Raw genomic sequence first — 26,338 nt, 5'->3', positions numbered from 1 at the left:
TAACGAGAACTCGTAGACTATGTAATTGATTCTACTAATAACATGTCAATTAGCAAGGCTTAGGCGATAAAACAGATGCAAATGGAATATCATCATTGAAATACTACCGTTCCGACTCAACCTATATGTTAAAATAAACGTGCAATGAGCTTTGAAATTTTTAATTTTTTTTGAATTTTCTGTAAATATGGAGAAATTAAACAACAATGCAAGACAAAATGTAAACGTGAATGCAAAAACATATGAAATGCAACGCAAAACCCTTCCCCAAAACCAAATCGCACAATGTCCCCATTGTGCAAAATCATGTAATGAAGAAAAAGAAATAGGGAATTTGCGAAAAAATTAAGTAAACAAGACATGAAGTGAAGACATGGAGACTCACAAGACTTTAAGCGCAGCAAAAGGAAACCTCCCCAAACCAGCGTGAGCTAGGAGGTTTCAGTAGCCAGCAGTGCTACTAATAGGTACCTGAAAAGACAACAATACCACGCATAAAACCGAGAAAGCAAAATTGGGACGGTAAAATTATGTGCGGAAATGATAAAACAGAAGAAAACAGAAATTAAGCGGAGGATAAAGTGGAGAAAAGACTCCCTGAACTCCGCAAATCGATCAAACACAAAGCAGGGAATGATCGAAAACAGTAAAGAGAGACTATGGGTGGTCGATCGACCACATCACCCGATCAATCGACCAAGGTGAACAAAGAACAGGAGCTTCGAAAGTTCGCAGCCCGGTCGATCGACCCTAGAGGTCGGATCGATCGATGGAAAACTCTTTGTAACTTTCGATTTCTTCAATTAGCTCGAGAACTTGAGCTAATATGGTCTATAAACCTGCAAACGCACATAATACCGCGCCAAAAATTGCGCAAAACCTAAAGCAATAGTCTAAAGTATATAAAATCCTAAGAAAACTTAAAATGCAAAGTCTCGCGCACACAAAACAATAAAAAGTTCAACGAAAGCAATAAAGTGTATAGTTTTTGAAAATGTCGTAATCAACTAATAGTTGATCAAGAATGGCCACGGAATGGACCACTTGGTCGGCTTCTGGCTACAAGAGGTAGCCTCAATAGTGCTCATCTTCTCAGCTGCACTCTTCTCAGCTCCAGCATCCGCAGAACTCAACGGATCAACATGTCGGACATCTTCCCATTCAATGACCTCTTCGGACTCGTCGGAATCCAGATCAGACTCCGTTGCTTTGACTGGCTCATCTTCGGGCTCCTCATCCATGCCATAGCTAAGGCATCCTAGACCGCCTCTTTGAACTATTGGCTCCTTCACAGCTGGAGCGATATGCGGCTCTTCCTTCCCCAAACCAGCAACTGCAATGTCTAAAACAGAAGAATCTTCCTCCACTTTGCTCCCAGTCTGGGGCGGAGGTGTCACAATAGGAGTAGAGGTAGAGATAGGCATATCAGGAAGTATAAAATAAGATTTCTTTTCAGAAACCGTATTGCAAGTGACGGGCCACATGGGGTCTTTCTTCCTAGCTGTCTGGGCAAAGACAATGGAGTGCTTCCCTACCTTAAAGGTCAAAGTACCCGAACCAACATTAATAACTGCACCAGCAGTGTGCGGGAATGGTCTACCTAGAATAATAGGAATATGGGCATCTTCGGGCATATCTAGTACCACGAAGTCAACAGGGAAGAAGAACTTCCCTATTTGCACGGGAATGTCCTCTAAGACTCCTATTGGCTGGACCGCAGAATGATCAGCCATCTGTACTGTCATGTTTATGACTGCAAACCTATTCAACTTTAACTTCCTAGCAAGACTCAAAGGCATCACACTAATACTGGCTCCTAGGTCACATAAGGCTTTCTCAATAGAAAAGTTGCCAATATTACATGGGACTGAAAAACTACCTGGGTCTTCTAGCTTAAGGGGTGCAGTATGGCTCAAATAAGAACATGACTCCTCAGTGAGTGCGATAATATGCACAGTTTCAAGTGACTTCTTTTTAGATAAGAGTTGCTTCATGAATTTCATATAAGCAGGCACTTGATTTACTAACTAAAGAAACGGAACTTGTACATTTAAGCTACGGATAACATTTTCAAACTTATTAAATGATACATGTTCCTTCGTCGGCACTAATCTCTCCGGATAGGGGGCTGAAAGTAGCAACTTAGCCCTCTCCTCTAAATCTCTCATGCTGGCATCGGTGGACTTAGGCTGAAAATCCACCACCTTCTCCTTGTTGTAGCTTGACCCTTCTTCAGACCGTCTAAAATGTGAACCATTAATCGACAAAGGGTCGTACTTCGGAACCGAAATGGACCCATCAGCATTCGGGTCTGGCGTCAATATTTTCGGGGCAGTAGTACCCCGAAACAAGTGGTCCCTCAAGTTATCGGGCATCGGAGGACGAAAAGAATCACCTTCAGCAGCTTGGTCAGTCGATCGACCATGTTGGTCAGTCGATCGACTGACTTCTACAGGAACAGTAGCTTCTGGTTATCGCGGACCAGTCGATCGGCTGGGTATATCGGTCGATCGACTGACATACCTGTTGATCGTCTTTTCCTTGTTTTTGTTCGTCACAGCCTTCTCCTTGCTTGGTTCCGCCTCATCCTTTTCAGTGACGTCCTCAACCATAATGGGCCCATCAAAGGTAGACCCACTCCTCAAGGTAATTGCATTTAAAGTCTCCTTTTGATCAGTTTGAGTCGGTAAATGTCCCGGAGCTCGAGTTGTATTCTTGCTAGCTAATTGGGCAATTTGGCTCTCCAACATCTTTATCCCGGCCTCTCTAGCTTGGGATTCTTTCAACAACAAATTCTTCAACTCGGCAAACTCAGAATTTTGGGATTGTTGTTGCTGCTGAGGGACATATGGAGGCTTTTGGAACTGTTGTTGCTTATGAGGGGGCACATAATTCCGCTGCTGTTGTGGAGGTTGAGTCGGATTTAAGACATTTTGGCTGCTCCACCTCAGATTCGGATGGACATTCGGCTCATAGTAAGAGTTTGTCTGCCTATAATTTTGAAAGGCAGCACAGGACTCAAAGGGATTAGGACAGTTGTCTGAAACATGTCCCTCAGCTCCACATCTTTTGCAGACGAAAGGACCGTCTGAAACAGCATTCACATGGTAGGTCCCTCCTTTTGAAGCTCCTCCCAACTCTTACTTATCAAATCTCGCCGTGAGAGTCTCTAATGCAGCTACGGAAGGAGATTCGGCAGCTCTCCTTTGATTTCCCCTGGAATTTCCATACTCAGCTTTATGGGTGGCCAAGTCATCTATGATTTTCCACCCCTTAGTCTCTCCCATATTCTCCTGGAATCTGCCACTAGCTGCCGCATCCAGGATAGCTCTCTGATCGTCATAGAGCCCATTGTAGAACTGATTGCATAAGCTCCATTTCTCAAACACATGATGCGGAACGGTCCGCACCAGCTTCTTGAAACGGACCCATGCCTCATGAAAGTTCTCATCCGAACCCTATTTAAAGCTCGTGATCTGAGCTCTAATAGCATTTGTCTTCGAGGCAGAGAAATATTTCTTGTAGAATGCCAAGGCCAAAGAATTCCAGTCGGTGATCCCATTAGCAGCTCGATCCAGTTCTCTATACTACTCCCTTGCAGCATCGCGGAGTGAGAATATAAACATTGTCTCCTTCACCTGGTCCTGGGTCACACCGGTCGGTGGGGGTATAGAGCAGCAATAATCAATAAATATCTCCATATGCTTGGCTGCATCTTCATTTGCAGCTCCCCCGAATTGGTTTCTCTCAACCAAGTTGATATAAGAAGGCTTCGGTTCGAATTTCCTATCAGCTCCCGGTAATTCGAACCCCTTGTATAGATTTGCAGCTGTCGGCTCAGAGTGACTTGCTATAGTCGCTTCTTCAGCCATCTTTAGAAAATCTGGAGAAGTGACGGTCTCAGCTGATGAAATAGAAATAGGAGATGAAGGTGGATACTCCTCGAACAACTCGTTCTCGTAGTAACTAGACAGAGTACTCAGTTCTTCCTATGTCGGCAATATCCTAGATGATCGTCTCAACTCGCGCAAAGTCTTCTCAATCTCAGGATTGAACGGTACTAATTCACCACCCTGTGACCTGCGCATAAGAGGAAACTACAAAAAGAATATGAGAATAGTTTAAGGAACGAATGTCCCTTAAACTAAGAAATAGACTAAAATAAAACTACTAAAAATTAGAACAATTGCCTCCCCGGCAACGGCGCCAAAATTTGATACCCGTCGTTGTGAGTACTAAAAATAATATTTATAATACCTATTAAAACTAACAGAAGCTAGTGGTAACAGGGTCGAACCACAGGGAGGCGAATATAATTCATAATTGTCTATTTCTAGTCTTAAGGTAACAGTATGTGGGGGTTGATTGATTTGAGTGATCTATAGCTAAGGCAATAAAAGTAAAATAAACTAAACAGTAGATGAAATCAAGTATTAAAAGGGTGCTAAGATGGTCGGTTCACTATAGTTTCGGCGGCAGCATACTAGGTAGGTCTAAGTCAAACGCGTGAGACGGGAAAATAAGAGGTCCTCTCGGTCCACTCTCACAAGTAGCATCTTTCGATCTCGCTACAGGTCCCTAATATCACTAATACTAACTTTCGTCCTGAAAAGTGACTAAAAGGCTAAACTAACTTATCTTCCGATCTCGTTATCTAGTCATCTTAATTAGGTAGGCTATCCCCCTACCCTATCTTTCGATCTTTATTGGGTCGGTCAAATTCTAAACATTCAACTAGTCGCGTGCACTCGATTCGTCAAACAAAGCAATTAAATTAATTAAAACGAAGCATATCTCACGAGGCCAGTCAATCGACCAGGGTACCCAGTCGATCGACCATGGCGCGATTCAGGGTCCCCTATTCTAATGCCGCCTAATCTACAGTTCCCCTACATCCTAGCACAAGCTATTTAGCTACTCATGGTATTGATAAAAACAACAACAATATTAATGAATAAAACTACTGGATTCATGCTTGAAATAGTTAAATAACAAATAACAATAAACGATAATCGGCTTCGGGAAACTAACTAGCAATTCTATACTATTAACGAAATATAAGCAATGAAACTGAATAAGAGCAGGAGAATACCGAACGGAATTTGCAGAGAATAAAGATCCAAGAACCCGAATGCCAAAGTAACTTTTATTGAATGGAAAAGATTAAAACTAAACAACCCTAAAGAATTTCTGATAATAAAACTAGATTAAAGCTTGATAAAAACTGAATAATCGTTCTCAAAACCTAGCATACGTTATATAGAATACAACGTAGTTCTTATTGCCAAAACCTAACTACTATGGGCTTGCTATTCCTCGATCTTTTAATTCACGTCAAAGTAGCGGTGTGGTCGATCGACCACTGAGGCCGGTCGATCGACTGGTAAGCTCTGAACAGTGGCTCCTGGAAGCCGAGGTATGGTCGATCGACCATAGGTAGCGGTCGATCGACTGCTTTAGCTGATACTTGACTTCTAAATCCTCGTGGATTTGTCCTTCGGGCCTCGAAATGCGCACCAAGCTCGTTCCTTGAGCAAATACTTCACGACAAATGCAATGCAAGATACTCGGGGACGGATTTGGTTCAATATCTACTCATTTCCGCATAAATCTGCAATATTACATAAAAATACGAAAGTAGACGAAATGGGGCAAATAGTAGCCTTAAACCACATAAATGAGCACTGAAATGCGTGTAAAATAGGGTGTAAAAGATCATATAATTGAGACGCATCAACGGGACAGTTCCTCCTCCAATGTCCAGTCTTGTGACAATGGTGGCACTCAATGTCACCGCCCTTGCTCTTAGCCTTGCCCTGTGAGCCACTAGTCTCACCAGGCCCACTCTTACCGTTTCCTGGCTTCTTGAATTTTGGCTTACCTACAGTTAGGTCGCCTGGAGCTTTGCCCTTACCTTTACCCTTGTTGGAAATCGTGAGAACATCCTGCTTTATGATCCCACTAAATTTCATATCCTTCTCGGTCTGTACGAGAAGTGAGTGTAGCTCATGAGGAATTTTCTTTAACTCATTCATGTAGTAGTTCGCCCTGAAAAGGGCAAAACCATCGTGAAGAGAATGAAGCATACGGTCAATGACTATGCTCTCACTGATTTTACAATCAAGTGCCTCCAATTTCTCGACATTCTCAATCATGTTAAGAATGTGTGGGCTAACTGGTTGGCCCTTTTGGAGTTTCGCATCAAAGAAGCGACAGGTATGCTCATAAGTAACGATTCTCGGTGCTTTAAAGAACTTGTTAGTGAGCGTGGTGAAAATCTTGTTCGTACCTTGGGCAATGAAGCGTCTCTGCAAATTGGTTTCCATTGCAAAGATGAGTACGTTCTTTATCGTACCCGCTTCCATGACCAAATCACTATAAGCAAGTGACTCGTTAACTCCCGCATTGGGGCCTGGTTTTACCGGTATATTCTCAGTTAAGTACTTGAGCTTACCGTCAACAATGGCAGCATTCCGTAGTGCTGCCTCCCAGTCCGCAAAGTTGGACCCATCATTCTTCAGTCGCGTGTACTAATTCATGTTGTCCATAAAAACGTTCAGCCAGGACTCGCGTCCAAGTGTGGCACTTGGCATTGGGATTTCGTTATTTCCAGCCATTTGTTGTAACAGTAATATAAACGTGTTCTACACTGCGAAAAGAAGAATAAATAATAAGCGTGTGCATCGATTTTAATTTAAGTCTTAATTCAATACTGTTATAACGCGAAGACTCATGCATTTATACAATTGACCTTCCTCAAGAATTATATAAATGATCCCAAGACTCAATTATCTGTAAATTGATAAGCGAACCTTTTGGCTAATTCTACTGTTAGAATTCTTGGTCGATAAATTTCTGTAAATTCTATCTTTAGTCCATCATAATCACGAGAAACTCTTCGGACTATAATGCTGAGATAAAATAAGTCAATAAAAACTACTTACCCAATGTAGAAGGGGTCATATTATGCCTACCGACGAAGAAGGGATTCATAGTTGTTTGCCCTTATAAAGACTAATCTCAATTTCCGTTTTAGAGGAAGATCCCATCAACTTTGTTTTAATTCATTTTAATGAACTAATATCTAGCATGCGTGAATGAATAAACTAAGGTGATGGCTTAAAAAACATGTGACATTTGTATGTCTATGAAAACTAACATACGACCTATATGTGCCAATTTTCATGCATTTTAGTAGGTGGTTTGGTTTTAGGCGGAATATGATGCATTAACTAGCATGTGAATGAAAAGCAATAAGAACGGTAAAACGTAAAACAAAATAAAGTCCTAGTGTGGCCTATCCTATCAAAATGAGCATAAATACAACTTTGGAATCCATCCATGGACCCGAGAAGCTTATCTTGATGTTCCATCTTGATCCATGTAGCGGGAGTGAGCTCCAATCTCCATCTTTAGTCTTCTAAAAAATTACAATTTAAAAATTACATAATAAACCTATTTACATTCTAATTTCAAAACCGTAATAAATAAAGAAAACCAAAACGGAGATACGAGATCTCAAATTACATTAAAAATTATGTTTCCATCATTACGAAAACATAATTTGACTAAGGCCACACTAGGTATTACAAATTACAACCGATTGCAAAAATACGTAAATAAAACCATTCAACGATTCATTCAACTAAAATAAAATGCATCAACTAAAAAAAATTAAACATACAAGACATAATTCTTTAATTATGTAAATTAATTTTATCCAAACCACCTATTTATATGATCAAATTAAGTGACAATTCCTCAATTAATCATATTAATTTTAATCTTGATTCACATTAAACTTGTAATATGAATTAATCCATCAATATTTTAAACTTCTTTAAAATAACTAGGTATCTTAAAATTGTGAACCGTTTCACTACAATTAATCATACATTGTAAATGTAATGTATAATTAATATTGGCGAAAAACAAAACAAAAAAAACTCCTTTTTTTTCTTTGGTCTCGGCAAAAAAGAATCGAGAAACAAAAAAAAAAAAATTTTCTGCTCGGCCAAAAAAAAAACAGAAAACAAATTTTTTTTTTCTTTCTTTCGGTAATTCTTCAAAAACCGAATCAGCCAAAAAAAACTTTTCTCGGTTTTTCAGCAAAAACCGAATAAAAAAAACAGAAAAATTTTTTTTTTATGTTCTGCCCTACGTGAACAGTAATAGAAACAGAAAAAAAAATTACGGTTAAAAAAAACAAGAACCCTAATGCCCCCTTTTTTTTCTCTTTTGCAGCAAAAATGCCCTAAAACAAAAATTCGATGAAGAAAATCGTTTATAGTTGCTATTAGAACATGATTAGCATATGAATTAATTAAACATGATTAACCGTATATGCCAAAAACTATATAGCAAAAATAATTTTTTTTTTTTGAAGAAAACACCCCGAAAGGTATTAATTCATTAACGATAAATCATAATCCGCTGCCGAGTTTGCACACTGAGGTAACATAGTTGACCACATCGTTTTACCGACTGTTCTAGGAACGACATGAGCTACAGAGTTATTAATATGACTAGTATGAGACCAAACTACCGACTGAAAACTATTACAAAGCAATAAAATATCATCAACTAAAAGCGAAAAAAAGCTTCTCCCGATGCGTTTGTCCTTGAGTGCATCTATGACTTAAAGACAATCTCTCTCCACCACCACTTGTCGAATGCCCCTCGTCTTAGCCTCCTCCAATCCATCGTGAACCGCCATCGCTTCTGCAAACTTGGGGTCCCATTCCTCCTCTCGAACCACCGTTAAACCCCACATCACTACCCCTCGATCATCTCGACATACCACTCCCGAACTCACCCCTTCTCCTTCCTTGACCCCCGCATCCACATTGATTTTGACGTAACCACCCATAGCCGACCTCCAACCCTCGTTCTCTTGCTCCCTTCTATGCACCCCTTGTCTGCCCACCCTAACTTGCCCCTCAATTTCACCGGAAGCAATCTCAGCTAGAATATCTCGCGTGCGTTGAACAATACGTGCCGGGTCCAACACTTCCTTGTCAAAAATCATTTTGTTTCTGTGCTCACAAATAGCCCAGCACCTAACCACGCACTTCCCATACTCCCCTACCTCCAAACCCCTCCATAAACACTCCACTCATTCACGCACTCCCCCCGCACACTCCGCTCCATCCCCACCATCATTCCAGTCCACCCCCAACGCATCCCACACCCATTTAGCCACACTGCAATCTCGAAAAAGATGTAAACTAGACTCGGGATTAGAGGAACAAAAATAACAAGGGGTAAGAGACTCACCTCGCACTCGAGTTGCGATGTTGCCAGAAGAATAATTTGATGCGAGGCCAAACCCGAACTTTCCACAACCGATTCCAAAGCCACCGCTCCTTCTCCCAGTTCGACGGACCACCCGACTCATATAAGTCCCCGATAATACTCGCATATGCCATCTTCACCGAGTATTCCCTTTCTCTATCCAAGCACCAGTACCACGAATCCTTCGGCTCATTGGGGCTAAGGCGAATATTAAGGATCCTCTTAACTTCAAACGGGAGAAACAGCTGATTTAACATCGTCACATTCCACCCCCTACCATGCGGCTCAATTAGAACCGCCACCATTATCAGCTCATTACCCGGTCCACAAGATGAAATAACCTTCCCACTATTCGATCCCACCACCCAGGCATGCCCCCACACGCTCGTATCCTTCCCGTCACCAATTCGTCTACGAGCCCCCGCTCTAAGACACTCCGAGCACCCATCACACTCCTCCATGTGTAGCTTGGCCTATACCCCATCCTTCCACTCATAAAATCTCCGGTATGATAGTAGCAACCCTTCATGACTCGAGCCCACAAACAGCTCGGGTCCGAGATGAGCCGCCAAGCTTGCTTTCCTAGGAGCGTATCATTGAACAGCTCAAAGTCGCGGAAGCGCATCCCCCCTTCACATTTCGGCCTGCAAAGTTGCTTCCATGAGACCCACGAGATACCTCTCTTCCCTTCTCTATGCCCCCACCAAAACCGAGAGACCATTGACCGGAGCTCGTTACAAAAATTCGCCGGGATTTTGAATACCCTCATCACATAGGTAGGGAGTGAATTGGCAACAGCCTTTATAAGAACCTCCCTACCAACCCTAGACAATGTTTTCCCAAGCCAACCTTGTAACCTTTTACTCAACTTGTCACGAATGATATCAATGAGAACTTTTTTAGATCTCCCGACAACCGTAGGCAAGCCTAAATAACGCTCCTGGACCTCCACCTCGCTCACACCCAACTTACCCACAACCCCGTCTCGTCTCGCACGTGGAACCCCTCTGCTAAATGACACCGTGGTCTTATCCAAGCTGACTAGTTTCCCTGATGCAGCTTCGTATCTCCTCAAAATATCACTCACCTGTGGGAAATAATCTGTATACTTCCCTTATAATTAAGGATTATAACGAATTTTATGATGACGATCACTAGTCATAAAATAAAATACATAAACAAAAGAAGAAGATTCAGAAATAACCTTCGGTCCTAGCAAATACGGCCTAAGAACAATATCAAAGTAGATATTCGCCTATCAGTTGCACCCAAGACGATATGAGATATGCCCTATTGATTGTGCTAGAATCGATCTAAAATTTTCTGTAAAATTTAGTTGTTTTTGTGTTTTTCTGATGAGAGAGAGGGGGCAAGGTTAAGAAAAAAAATTAGGGTAGAATAATCATCTCCCTTTTTTCTTATACTGGCCGAAATATGGGAGTGAATTACGAAGAATAATTCTTTCCTAATTTCGGCCCATCTGACCGAAATAAGGAGTATAATCTCCTTATTTTTGGTCTTTCCAAAAATGTATAAAATGTGTTAAATTGTCATCTAGTGAGGATCGAACCCCTGACCTCTTGGTTTGTGTACCCTCACTATTACCACTATGACACATTCATCTTGTTGATATCAAATATAACTGATTACATTTAATTACGAATTAACAGATTAATTCGTCCAGTCTAACATTACATACATTTAATGAAATATAACTTATTATATTTATTTTACGAATTGACAGTTAATTCGCCTCAACTAATATTATTTAATTTTCATTAAATAATTATCTCATCAACACATTGACTAACTTTTTAGTCATATTGGGCATCAATGTGATTATATTTCTATAACCACATTTCTCAAACACATCCTATAGGTGTGACTTTAGGGACCAGTTGATCACCGCCATCTTAATGATAATAACGTCAAGCTTTCTAGCAAGCCAACCGTTATTAGGTAAACGTTAATCAACTGATTAAATATACGAAGTATATCCTTGTGAACCTGTAAGAGATTTACAAATGTTATCACACTAATTTGTGGAGGACACAAGCTCCAACAAACTCCCACTTGTCCTCACAAGTGTATGTGCGATAACCGATTCTCATATCCTAAAATTTCTCCCACTCAATGTAAAACAATTTGCAAATCCGCATTCACAAAGGTCGTATTTTACAAGCGATCATTATCAAGAGTGGTTTCCTCGACTAGAGAGTAACTTAACTGATAAACGAATCAACATTCGAGCATGGCCATGCATTTCAGTTACTACTCCTTGAGTGGCCCTGAGAAATAACTATACCTGATAAGGGTTGGATATTTTCCTCAACTCGAATCCTGCAGATGTAAGCACAGTATGAAATGACCCAGAAAAAATCTACTTAGCCTCCAGTTATGGCAGACCGTGAGAAAGAAACCAAAGTCACCCAAAAACTGCCTTAATCTCAAGAGACAGTCGATAGTCAAAAGAATCGACTCTAGGAACACAATGGATGTCCTATCCACGACCTGGCACCGAATGTTATTAAACATTTAGGACTCCATTACGTTGTCACAAAAAGTTGTCCTACGAGGTATCGTCATAATCTCGCATATGTGATCGATCAGTCAATCGTTTGACTTATGGCTCGTTGAACCCACCATCAATCGACTGCACAATATAATAGCCGGAGTTATCAGCTCACATTGGCGATTACGGACCAAAACAAATATAATGTAATTCAGTTCATTTTGTGGCGTTCAATGTTGTCAGTACAATCCACATGAAAAACAAAATATTATATATAAAAAGCGATGAAGTTATAAATAGTATATGAAACGATAATGTATCATATCCATAATCAACTACTACAACTCAGGAACACGTTTAATTCCCATGGAAATAACGTGCCCTACATGCTTATCATAATTCAACGATTCAGTAGTAGAATCTGCTACAACACACTTAGAGTGAAGGCGAACCGGACTGAGATCCGTTTGGAAGCTTGCATCTGCGTAACCGGTTGCGCATAGCTTTGTATCTCCTCCATAAGTCAATACCCAATCCTTAGTCCTCCGTAGGTACCTGGATTCTTTTGGTACAGACTCATCATACTCAATGCATGTGCCACGTCTGGACGTGTGCATATCATGGCATATATGATTGATCCTATAGCTGATAAGTAACGAACACGACTCCTGCGTTTAACCCCTTCAGGCGTCGTGGGGCATCGTGGGTGACTGTGTCTTGCTCAACTGCATCCCACACGTCATTGGAAGGTTCCCCTTCTTGGAGTTGGTCATGCTGAACCTATCAAGAATCTTATCCAAAAAGACTCCTGACTAAGTGATAACGTCCGTCGTGATCTATCTCGGTAGATACGGATTCCCAAAATGCGTTTGTGCCTCACCCAGATCTTTCATCTGGAAATGGTTCTTCAATCCATTATTTAACCGAAGATAGGAGAGGAATGTCATTCCCAATCAAGAGTATGTCATCGACATATAATATCAAGAATACAATCTTGCTCCCACTCGACTTGATATATAAGCATGGTTCCTCAACCGATCGAGTGAAATCATACTCTTTTATCACTTGGTCGAAACGATGATTCCAACTCTGTGAAGCTTGCTTAAGTCCATAAATGGAACGCTTAAGCTTGCATACTTTTTTAGGATGCTCAGGATCTATGAAACCTTCGGGTTGCACCATGTACAACTCTTCCTCCAAATAACCGTTTAAGAAGGCGGTTTTCACATCCATTTGCCAAATTTCATAATCATGAAATGCGGCAATCGCTAAGATTATCCGAATGGAACGTATCATGACTACAGGTGCAAAAATCTCATCATAATGCAATCCTTGCACTTGAGTGAAACCTTTTGCCATAAGTCGTGCCTTATAGGTATCTAGTTGCGCGTCTACAGAACGCTTTATTTTGTAAAGCCATTTGCACTGTAGAGGTTTTACCTTATTAGGTAAATCAACTAGATCTCATACGTTATTCTCATACATGGAGTCCATCTCGGATTGCATGGCTTTGAGCCATAGCTTTGAGTCGAAACAGGCCATAGCACCTTTATAGGTAGCGGGTTCATTACTCTCTAGGAGTAAAACGTCATTCTCCTCGACCATACTAATGTATCTGTCCGGAGGATGAGAGACTCTACCCGACCTCCCAGGTTCCTCAGGAATATTAACCGTATCATCAGTTGGAGGAACATATTCCTCCATCCGTTCCTCGGTTGTTGGTTCTGGAATCTCCGACAGCTTGAAGGTTCTATTACTCGTCTTGTTCTCGAGAAATTCTTTCTCTAAGAACGTCGCACTAGCCGCAACAAAAACTCGATGTTCGGTAGGCGAATAGAAGTAATGACCAAATGTTCCTTTTGGATAACCTATAAAGTATGTTTTGACCGATCGCGGGCCGAGCTTATCCTCGTGTCTCCACTTGACATAAGCCTCGCAGCCCCAAACCCGAATAAAGGACAAGTTGGGGACCGTTCCCTTCCACATTTCATATGGAGTCTTGTCGACAGCTTTAGTCGGACTTCGGTTAAGTATAAGAGTAGCTGACAAAAGAGCATAACCCCATAATGAATCAGGCACTACCGTGTGACTCATCATGGATCGAACCATATCAAGTAAGGTTTGATTTCTCCGTTCGGACGCACCATTCAATTGAGGTGTTCCAGGTGGAGTTAACTGTAGAACGATTCCACAGTCTTTAAGGTGTTGATCAAACTCATTTGAAAGATATTCGCCACCCCAATATGAACGGAGTGCTTTAACCTTTCTACCCAGTTGGTTATGTACCCTGTTCTGGTATTCCTTGAAACTCTCAAAGGATTCACTTTTATGCTTCATTAAGTAGACATATCCGTATCTACTCAAATCGTCCGTGAAAGTGATAAAATATGTATAGCCATCTCTAGCGATAATTGACATAGGTCCACATACGTCCGTATGTATGAGTCTTAATAGGTCACTAGCGTGCATTCCAACACCTTTGAAGGAAATTCGAGTCATCTTGCCAATGAGACATGATTCACACGTGCCATATGTAGAAAAATCGAAAGCGGTAATAGTCCCATTATCGACGAGTTTCTTCACGCGTTTCTCATTTATGTGTCCCATTCGACAATGCCATAGATAGGTTTGATCTTTGTCACCAACCTTTAATTTCTTATTATTCACGTGTAATACTTCCGTGGTTTGGTCTAAGATATAAATTCCATTCATGGAAACTGCTTTGCCATAAATCATTTCATTAAAAGAGAAAATACAGCTATTATCCTTTATTGAAAATGCAAAACCGTCTTTAGCAAGTACGGAAACAGAAATAATGTTCTTAGACAAACTGGGTACATAGTAACAGTTATTTAAAAATAACTCAAAACCACTAGGGAGTTGGATTACATATGTTCCCTTCGAGGCAGCAGCAACTCGTGCTCCATTCCCGACTCGCAGGTCCACATCACCTTTTTCGAGAGGTATGATGTTCTTTAGGCCCTGCAAATGATTACACAGATGAGAACCACAACCAGTATCTAGTACCCAAGTTCCGAAACTTGCATGGTTAATCTCAATCATATGAACATAAGATGACATACTAACAGGAACGACGCGGCCTGCTTTGATGTCCTCACGGTAGACGGGACAGTTCCTCCTCCAATGTCCAGTCTTGTGACAATGGTGGCACTCTATGTCACCGCCCTTACTCTTTGCTTTGCCCTGTGAGCCACTAGTCTCACCAGGCCCACTCTTACCGTTTTCTGGCTTCTTAAACTTTGGCTTACCTACAGCTAGGTCGCCATGAGCCTTGCCCTTACCTTTACCTTTGTTGTAAATCGTAAGAACATCCTGCTTCACGCTCCCACTCAATTTCATATCCTTCTTGCTCTTTACGAGAAGGTAGTGTAGCTCATGAGGACTCTTTTTCAAGTCATTCATATAGTAGTTCGCCCTGAAAAGGGCAAAACCATCATGAAGAGAATGAAGCATTCGGTCATTGACAATGCTCTCACTGATTTTACAATTCAGTGCCTCCAGCTTCTTGACATTCTCAATCATGTGAAGAATGTGTGGGCTAACCGGTTGGCCCTTCTGGAGTTTCGCATCAAAGAAGCGACAGGTATGCTCATATGTAACGATTCTCGGTGCCTTTGAGAACTCGTTAGTGAGCGTGGTGAAAATCTTGTTTGCACCTTGGGCAATGAAGCGTCTCTGCAAATTGGTTTCCATTGCAAAGATGAGTATGTTCTTTATCACACCTGCTTCCATAACGAAATCACTATAAGCGAGTGACTCGTTGGCTCCTGCATTGGGGTCTGGGTTGACCGGTATTGGCTCAGTTAAGTACCTGAGCTTACCGTCAGCAATGACAACATTCCGTAGTGCCGCCTCCCAGTCCGCAAAATTGGACCCATCATTCTTCAGTCGAGTGGACTGATTCATTTGGTCCATGAACATTTTCAGCCAGGACGAACGATCTAGTGTGGCACTAGGCATTGGGATTGCGTTATTTCCAGCCATTTGTTGTAACAGTATTATCGATAATAAACGTGTTCTACACTGCGAAAGAAGAATACAAATAATAAGCATGTGCATCGTTTTGATTTTAAGTCTAATGAACTATTGTCATAACGCGAAGACTCAAAACATTTATACAATTGACCTCCCTCAAGAATTATATAAATGACCCCAAGACTCAATTCTCTGTAAATTGATAAGCTAACCTTTTAGCTAATTCTACTGTTAGAATTCTTGGTCGATAAATTTCTGTAAATTCTATCTTTAGTCCATCATAATCACGAGAAACTCTTCGGACTATGATGTTGAGGTAAACTAAGTCAACACAACTACTTACCTAACGTAGAAGAGGTCATATTAGGCCTACCGACGAAGAAGGGATTCATAGATGTTTGCCCTTATAAAGACTAATCTCAATTTCCGTTTTAGAGGAAGATCCCATCAACTTTATTTTAATTCATTTTAAGTGAACTAATATCTAGCATGCGAGAATGAATAAACTAAGGTGATGGCTTAATAAGACTGTGACATCTGTACGTCCATGAAAACTAACATACAACCTATATGAGTCAATTTTCATGCATTTTAGTAGTAGGTGGCATGGTTTTAGGCGGAATATGATGCATAAACTAACATGTGAATGAAAAACAAAAGAATGAAAAAACGTAAAAACAGTAAAAGTCCTAGTGTGGCCTATCCTATCAAAATGAACAATAAATACAAGTTTGGAATCCATCCTAGGACCCGAGAAGCTTGTCTTGATGTTCCATCTTGATCCATGTAGCGGGAGTGAGCTCTAATCTCCATCTTTAGTCTTCTTTGAAATTACAATAATTAAAATTACATAATAAACCTATTTATTACATTCTAATTTCAAAACCCAAAACTAAAATAAAGGAGATTTAAGATCTCATAATTACATAAAAAATCATGTTTCCTTCATTACGAAAACATAATTTGACTAAGGCCACACTAAGTATTACAATTTACAACCGATTGCAAAATTAAATACGTAAATAAAATTCATTCATTCGATTCATTCAACAAAATTTAAAAGCATCAACTAAAAATAAATTAAACATACATGACACAATTCCTTAATTATGTTGATTAATTTATCCAAACCACCTATTTAAATCAAATTAAGTGACAATTCCTCAATTAATCATATTAATTTCATTCTTAATCCATATTAAACTTGTAATATGAATTTTATCCGTCAAAATTTTAAACTGCTTTAAAATAATTCGGTATCTTTAAATTGTGAACCGTTTCACAATAACTAATTGGCCAAAATCAAAGTTAAAAACCTATTTTTCTTCCTTTTGGGTCTCGGCAAAAGAAAGAAAAAAAAACAGAAATTTTTTTTTTTTATTTAAACCCAGTTCACGGCTGGAAATAAAAAAAAACAGCCCATCCTTTTTTTCTTTTCGGCAAAACAACAATACAAAACAAGCCTGTTTCTAATTTTATACACAGTTTTATCTGTAAAAACCGCAACAATTTTTTTTTTTTTTTTTAAATTCTGTCCCCTGTGAACAGTAACAACAACAAAAAAATTTTGGATGCTTTTCAAAACGGCATAAACAAAACAACCGCAAAAAAAACTTTAATCGGTTTTTCTTAGAAAAACCGATAGGAAAAAAAAACAGCAATTTTTTTTTTTTATAAACACTGTTCATCCGTGAACAGTACAGGAACAGCAAAAAAAATTCACGGTTTTTAAATTAGGACCCTAATGCCTTTTTAATTTTAACTTAATCTGCATTAAATCAAACATGACGATTCTATTTTTGTTTTAACTTAATCTGCATCAAATCAAACAACTACCAATTCTTCATATGATAATTTTAACTGATTAAAACAACCTTATGAAAAATATAAAAGCAAATCTCGCATTAAAAAGAACAAACACCGGCTGCAAACAATTTTTTTTATAATCGGCATTAACAAAAAAACAAAAAAAGCCGTGCCCTAATTTTTTTCGAAACCCTAAAAGTTTACATACAATTTTACGAAAATCATCAAAATTAAAATCCGTGGCCCATGCTCTGATACCACTTGTGGGAAATAATTTGTATACTTCCCTTATAATTAAGGATTATAACGAATTTTATGATGACGATCACTAGTCATAAAATAAAATACATAAACAAAAGAAGAAGATTCAGAAATAACCTTCGGTCCTAGCAAATATGGCCTAAGAACAATATCAAAGTAGATATTCGCCTATCAGTTGTACCCAAGACGATATGAGATATGCCCTATTGATTGTGCTAGAATCGATCTAAAATTTTCTGTAAAATTTAGTTGTTTTTGTGTTTTTCTGATGAGAGAGAGGGGGCAAGGTTAAGAAAAAGAATTAGGGTAGAATAATCATCTCCCTTTTTTCTTATACTGGCCGAAATATGGGAGTGAATTAGGAAGAATAATTCTTTCCTAATTTCGGCCCATCTGACCGAAATAAGGAGTATAATCTCCTTATTTTTGGTCTTTCCAAAAATGTATAAAATGTGTTAAATTGTCATCTAATGAGGATCGAACCCCTGACCTCTTGGTTTGTGTACCCTCACTATTACCACTATGACACATTCATCTTGTTGATATTAAATATAACTGATTACATTTAATTACGAATTAACAGATTAATTCGTCCAAGCTAACATTACATACATTTAATTAAATATAACTTATTATATTTATTTTTTAATTGTGATTAATTCGTCTCAACTAATATTATTTAATTTTCATTAAATAATTATCTCATCAACACATTGACTAACTTTTTAGTCATATTGGGCATCAATGTGATTATATTTCTATAACCACATTTCTCAAACACATCCTATAGGTCTGACCTTTAGGGACCAGTTGATCACCGCCATCTGTATGATAATAACGTCAAACTTTCTAGCAAGCCAACCGTTATTAGGTAAACGTTAATCAACTGATTAAATATACGAAGTATACCCTTGTGAACCTGTAAGAGATTTACAAATGTTATCACACTAATTTGTGGAGGACACAAGCTCCAACATCCCCACCTCCGCTTCATCCTCCGTTGCTTTCACAAAGAAGATGCTGTCATCCGCAAAGAATAAATGAGATATAGTAGGAGCTGTAGCTGCTGCCCGCAGCCCATGTATAGATCCGTGTTCAATAGCCCGTCGCATAAGATTAGATAATGCCTCCGCGCACAGAATAAACAGGTATGGGGACAAGGGATCCCCTTAGCGTAAACCACGCTCAGGCCGAAACCCCTCCGTCTGAACTCCATTGATGAGAACCGAAAAAGAGACAGATGAAACATATCTCATAACCCGACTAATCCACCCGTGGTCAAAACCCATCACCTCCAGAACCCGTCTCAGAAACCGCCATTCGACCCTATCATAGGCCTTAGCCATATCTTGCTTAATCGCCATGTGCCCCTCAGCTTGTCTTGAACTCTTCATATGATGAAACATCTCAAAAGAAATGAGTACATTATCCGTGATAAGCACTTTGATTTTCGGACACAATTTCATCCAGAAAAATTTTGAGACGGTTTGCTAGAACTTTTGAGACTAGCTTGTACACCACATTACACAAACTAATAGGTCGAAAATCTCGAATTTTATCTGGCGCTTTCTTTTTAGGGATTAGAACGATATTAGTCTCATTAAAATCGCCCGGATCCAATTCTCCTCTTAAAATTCCCAAAACCGTGGCAATCACATCCGGCCCAATAATATGCCAAAAAGATTGGAAAAATAAAGCATTCATACCATCCGGTCCCGGCGCTTTTAAAGGATGCATTTGATTCAAAGCTTCGACCACTTCTTCTTCTCGGTATTCTTGTCTCAAAATCAGGTTCATACGCTCCAAAACCCGTCCCTCCAGCCCTACTAACACATCATCAAATTCACTTGGTTGTGTCGAAGAGAATAGCTGCCTAAAATAGGTCGTAGCCACCCCCGTAACATCATCGTGTCCAGCCCGTTCCACCCCATTATCATCAACAAGCATTCCAATATAATTTTTCCTCTTCCTCTCCCCCGCCCTATTGTGGAAAAGTTTAGTATTTCGATCTCCATCCGCTAGCCATAGAGCCCGTGATCGTTGTCGCCAATACTGTTCTTCTTGTCGCCTAAGAGTAGCAATCTCAGCAACACGTTTTTTCCTATGTCGAATCTCCTCCTCAGACCGATTACCTGCAGTTAAACGAGCCAGCTGACGATTTTTGCGTTCGATCATGTACCCAATTTTCTTGATGCTTGATTTTTTCTATTGGTTTAGTTCACGGGTGCAAGCTCTAATCGCTTCGCCCAAAACACCACGCCCTTTATCCACCCCACGTCTCACTGCCTCCTCACATCCCTCCTCCCCAATCCAAATCTGCTCGAATTTGAAACCCCGCATAGCTGTCTGTGCCGCCACTCGGTTATCCAGGCTCAGCTTGATTGGAGCATGGTCAGACCACTCCCGCGATAAATGGAACAACTTCGCGTAAGGAAAAATATCTAGCCACGAGGTCGTGCACATCGCCCTGTCAATCATACTCTGCTTGTTAGCTTCTCCCGCTTGCCCATTGTCCCAAGTAAATTGGTACCCCTCCCAACCAATATCCTTGAGCCCACAATCACTCACAGCTGCTTGGAAGTTATTCATTTGCCACTGCACTCTACTCCCTCCTTTCATCTCAGTCGAATATAAAACTTCATTAAAATCACCCATACATAACCACGGAAGATTAGATTGCCTACCCAGAAGTCAAAGTAACTCCCAACATAAGTGTCTATCCGATACATATGGCCATCCATAAAAACCCGTAACACGCCACTCCCTCTCCCCTTCTCTAACCGTCATATCAATGTGATGGAGTGAAGCCGTCATGAGCGTACAATCTACATCCTTCTTCCACATAAAAGCAAGACCACCAGCCCTCCCCATACTATCAACCTCAATCCCATAATACCCATCCAATTTCTCTCTCACTCTCCTCATATCACAACCACACAACTTAGTTTCGCACAAAAAAAGTATGGTCGGGGCCTCCCTCCGTACAAGAGCACGGAGATTATTTACAGCAACGGGGTTGCCCAAGCCCCGACAGTTAAGACTTAGGAGATTCATTGGGCCCGGCGGGGTTGAGCTCCCGTAACCTCCGCCTCAGATATCAAGACGTCCCCATCTGTAGTAATTTTAAGTTTCTTGCTACCAGCCTCTCCCACTCCCTCACCCCGTACTCTTTTCCCTATTTCACATCTCCCACCTCCTTTACTCATCACAAAAACAATTTGTATATCATCAACATGACGATTCCATTTACATTTTAACTTAATCTTCATTAAATCAAAATCTACCAATTCATCATATGATAATTTTAACTGATTAACAACAATATGAAAAATAAAAATGGAAATAGATCATCAAACAAGAGGGAAAAAAAACGAAAAACAGACGGCAAAAAAAATACCTCTCGGCAAAAACTTTTTTCAGCCGGATTTTTTTTTTCGAAATTCCTTTTATTGTTTACATCCAAGTTTATGAAAATCATCAAAATAAAATTCATGGCTTTGGCTCTGATACCACTTGTGGGAAATAATCTGTATAGTTCCCTTAAAATTAAGGATTATAACAAATTATAATGATGAATGCTAGTCATAAAATAAATTACATAAACGAAAAGGTAGAGAATTAAGAAATCAACCTTCGGTCCTAGCAAAATCGGCCTAAGAACAATATCACAATGATATTCACCTATCAGTTGCACCCAAGACGATATGAGATATGCCCTTTGCTTCTTGCTAGAATCGATCCCCGAATTTCAGTAAATTATTTACGGTTTTTCGTTTTGTGTTTTGATGAGAGGCTAGGTTAAAAAATTAGGGTTGAAATGAATCCTCCTTTCTCCTTATATTAACCGAAATTAAGAGAAGGAAAGGAGGGATTATTCTTTCCAATTTACTCGGCCCAAATTTCCGAAAATGAGAAATATTGTTTTCTCATTTTTCGGTTTTTAGCAACAACCACAATTTAGGATAAAATCCTCTTATTTTTTGTTCTTCTAAAAATATATATAATGTGTACATTTTATTAATTGCCATACATGTTGTCCCGTTTTAATAAGTCCATACATAACTGATTGTAGTCGATTTATTAAGTCCGGCCTGACAACATATATTATAACAATCTCGTGTAAAATATACTTTAACTATAAATATCGCATATTTATAATTAGCTAATTAAATATAACCGATTACATTTAATTATGAACTAACATATTAATTCGTCCAAGCTAACATTATATACATTAATTAAATATAACATATTATATTCAATTTACGAATTCACAGTTAATTCGTTTCTGCTAATATTATTTAATCGACATTAAATAATCGTCTCATCAACACATTGACTAACTGTTTAGTCATATAAGGCATCAATGTGATTACATTTCCATAATCACATCTCTGAAACACATCCTTTAGGTGTGACTTTTAGGGACCAGTTGATCACCGCCATCAGTATGATAATAACGTCAAACTTTCTAGCAAGCCAATCGTTATTAGGTAATCGTTAATCAACTGATAAAATACGAAGTATACCCTTTTGAACCTATAAGAGATTTATAAATGTTATCACACTAATTTATGGAGGACACAAGCTCCAACAATCTTTTAATATTCGTACGTTTTTTTTTCTATATTTTTTTATCATAACTAAAATATGTCACTATTGGAAAAAGCCCCTATTGCGTCAGTTGTAGAGGGCCTTTAGCGTCAGTTTTGGACTAACGTATATCGAGGGGTAGTATTTGCTATGCGTAAGTTGGGGAACCGACGCAAAAAGTTCAACATTTGCGTCAGTTGTGTTTTAAAAACTGACGCAACAAAACACCATTTGCGTCAGTTCTTTAAAGAACCGGTGCATTTTCTTTATTTTTTTGCGTCATTTGCTATAAGAACTGATGCATTTGATATTTGTTTTAGTGAAAATTCGTTTCCCTCATTTGAGTCATTTCATTCAACAACCGACGCAATTTATTGATGTTATATATATATATATATATATATATATATATATATATATATATATATATATATATATATATATATATATATATATATATATATATATATATATATATATAGAGAGAGAGAGAGAGAGAGAGAGAGAGAGAGAGGCGGGATCTCGTGAGTTTGGTTCTTACGGTGAGTTGTGTGTTTGGAAAATCTCAGCCATTAGATGAGGACAAAATGGACAGTTGAGATTCTATTTAACATATTTGACGCGAGCTTTTTTTATTATTTTTACGTCACTTCACTCTCTACGCTCAAAACTTCCCCCAAAAATTTCCCATAAACCCTAAAAATTCCCCCAAAAATTCCCCAATTTTTTCAATCGATTTCCCTAATTTCACTCTGTTTCCTAAATTAATCACTCACATTTCACTTTCCTCTTCATCCATGCCTCCTCCCACCAGAACAATGATTCTTTCTCTGCCATTATTATGGAGCTCCGAGTTCTACCTGGAAAAAATCAAAACATCGATTCTTTCTCTCGAATTCTTTATGATTGAATTTTGTGCTTTACGGTAAGGAAGTTCGATGACGGCGCGCGACGAGGATGAACTGGCGAACAGGTGCACGACCCTTGACGACTCAACTCGCCTGCAAAGGATTGGCTTGTTGTTGGTGTGAACCACCAATTACGGTGGTGTGTGCATGGTTGACACTAATGATGGCGTGGTGAACTTCTTCGGTGGTGAGGTGAAATGGTGAATTGTCATGCTGGTGGCGGGGTATATGGTGGTGTTAATGATGGTATTTATGGTAGCCATGGCCCGGTTTCGGTACTGCATGTGAATGAAAGATGGAGCCGTGATGCTGTGGTAGCTGAGGTGGTCTGCTCGGGTGCTGATCAGGTTTCGCACTGGGTTTCGGTGCCGAATCTGGGTTTGAATTGAACTGCTTGAAATTCATGCGTTATGAGGGTATCACAAATCAAGTACGGTCTCATTCGAAATGGCTAAACCAACTGGTGATATAGGGAGCAGTCCACTAAGTTATAAAATAGTCTCCTCGCTTCTATTTTTAGGTAACCTGGCTATATCTTTCAATTTAGACAGGGTGTGTTAGAAGAACATAGAAATGACAATGTAGCGCATGTGCAAACATATTCCGTGATAATTAAAAAGACAACAATTTGAGTCATATTTCAGCCTTAGTGTAAACTAAAATGTATAAAAGGATATCTTTTCAGACATCATAAAGTTATTACACAGTGAGTCATTTAAGTTGGCTCTACTCTCATTCCACCATGTAACCAGTTGAAAGACTAAAGTTCGTTGATTCACTTACAATACATACAACTTTACGTATGAAAACCCAACTTCTAGACTTTAGCTAGGAAAAAGTGAGTGAATGTTTTGCCAAATCCATAGTATTTCATGTCAAACTGCAGTGGGTTTTGGTGCCGACTCTGGCTTTGAATTGAGCTGCTTGTATGTGGAGGTAACTGAGGGATGAGAGAGAAGGCTGTCAACTAGGCAGAAGATACACTTTACATTTGCTGAACCCAAAGAAGGTAGATTATTCATTTGCTTTTCTCATAACGCATGAATTTCATCCTCTTCCTCTTGGACTCTAGAAACCTGGTCATAAATTATAGTGGACAACACACTAATAAGTTTCAGTTTGGTGAGTTCGTTGCTGACTTTTTAAGTAAGAATCATTTGATGGACAACACCAATATATTAGTGGATAAGTCAATTGTTTTAATTTGTCGCAAAACTACCCTCATTGCGGGTCAAATCTCACACGGTTTTATATACGGTGTATTATTTTTACTTTTACTGCAGTCCGAGATTATTGTGCGGAAGTGTTAAGTTTATTGTTGTAAAGTAAAAGTGACACCGGAATAACATCACAGTAACACCAGAATAACAACACAATAACATGCAGTAAAAAAGAGAGTAAAAAATCAAAGTAGTAAAAAAATCAAAGTGACACCGGAATAAAATCACAATAACAGCAAAATAACAGTAGAATAACAACACAATAACACGTGGTAAAAAAAAATCAAAGTCGTAAAAAAATCAAAGTGACACCGGAATAACATCACAATAACAGCAGAATAACAGCATAATTACACGTGGTAAAAAAAAGAAAAAAAATCAAAGTCGTAAAAAAAATCAAAGTGTCACCGGAATAACATCACAATAACAGCAGAATAACAGCACAATAACACGTGGTAAAAAAAAAATTAAAAAAAAAAATCACGGTCGTAAAAAAAAAATCAAAGTGGCATCGGAATAACATCACAATAACACCAGAATAATAGCACAATAACATGCGATAAAAAAAAGAGTAAAAAAATCAGTAGTAAAAAAAGTCAAAGTAGTAAAAAAATCAAAGTGACACCGGAATAACGTCACAATAACAACAGAATAACAGTACAATAAGACGTGGTAAAAAAAGGAAAAAAAATCAAAGTCGTAAAAAAAATCAAAGTAACAGCAGAATAACATCGGAATAACAATAACGGCAAAATAACAGCACAATAACATGTGGTAAAAAAAAAGAGAAAAAAAATCAAAGTCATAAAAAAATCAAAGTAAAAAAAGAAAAGCACAATAACAACATAATAACACAAGGTAAAAAAAATCAGAGTAAAAAAAATTCAAGTAAAAAAAAACTGGTACAAAAAGAAAAAAAAAAGTAACATAATGAGAAAATTAGAGAAAAACATAAAAGGAAAAAAATCAAAGTTGTAAAAAAAAGCGTAATAACACGAGGTAAAAAAAAAAGAGATAAAAAAATTAAAGTAAAAAAAAAAAGAATAGCACAATAACACGAGTTAAAACAAAAGAGATTAAAAAAAATTAAAGTAAAAAAAAAAGTAACACTAGAAAAAAGAGAAAATAAATAAATGATAGTGGTTATATACGACAGATAAGATTAGATCTTGGTCATTCATCTCTAATATAATCTAGTGGCTGAGATTTCAAAGCCCAAAACTCACAACTCACCATAAGAAACAAAACTCACAAGATCCTATCTATATATATATATATATATATATATATATATATATATATATATATATATATATATATATAAAAATATATATATAAAAATTTGCTACCAAAATTTTGGCACCACCTCCCGAAAAAACTGACAATCCGAATATCAAAACTTAAAAACCTCCAACAAAAAATCCAACGAACTACTAATACATCACATGTAAAACAACATTACATTTCATTCAGCCAAATAACGTTTCGAATACAATCCAATGTATAAATAATCCACAAACGTTTTAGTTACTAAGCTAATTTATACTAAATGTTTTCTAAACATCTAGTAAACTTACATAAAACTATATATCAATTCAAACTCGATGCCACAAACCTAACACAAATTCAATGTCTCAATGGACATACTCAAGCAGTCAATAGTGCTCGATCCAAGTAGTAGAAGAATATAAAAGTCAATTAGCTTAACCTGCAAATGCCACCATTTAGCAGTAACAAAGGAAATTTAT

General features: G+C 38.6%; 1 protein-coding gene across 1 annotated transcript; it reads right to left on the bottom strand.

Annotated features, from left to right (window-relative positions):
- Nucleotides 1-8,638: 8,638 nt before the first annotated feature.
- LOC141629226 (uncharacterized) lies at nt 8,639-9,755 on the bottom strand. The gene is made up of 2 exons (XM_074442261.1): nt 9,277-9,755; nt 8,639-9,035 (listed from the first exon to the last, which is right to left on the bottom strand). The coding sequence occupies exons 1-2, from the start codon at nt 9,753-9,755 to the stop codon at nt 8,639-8,641; spliced, it is 876 nt and encodes a 291-aa protein (XP_074298362.1).
- Between the last annotated feature and the right edge of the window lie 16,583 nt (nt 9,756-26,338).

The sequence above is a fragment of the Silene latifolia genome, chromosome Y (assembly GCF_048544455.1).
Source record: "Silene latifolia isolate original U9 population chromosome Y, ASM4854445v1, whole genome shotgun sequence".
NCBI lineage: Eukaryota > Viridiplantae > Streptophyta > Magnoliopsida > Caryophyllales > Caryophyllaceae > Silene > Silene latifolia.
Note: the sequence above shows the minus strand (reverse complement) of the source record. Positions and strands in the feature narration are given on the sequence as shown.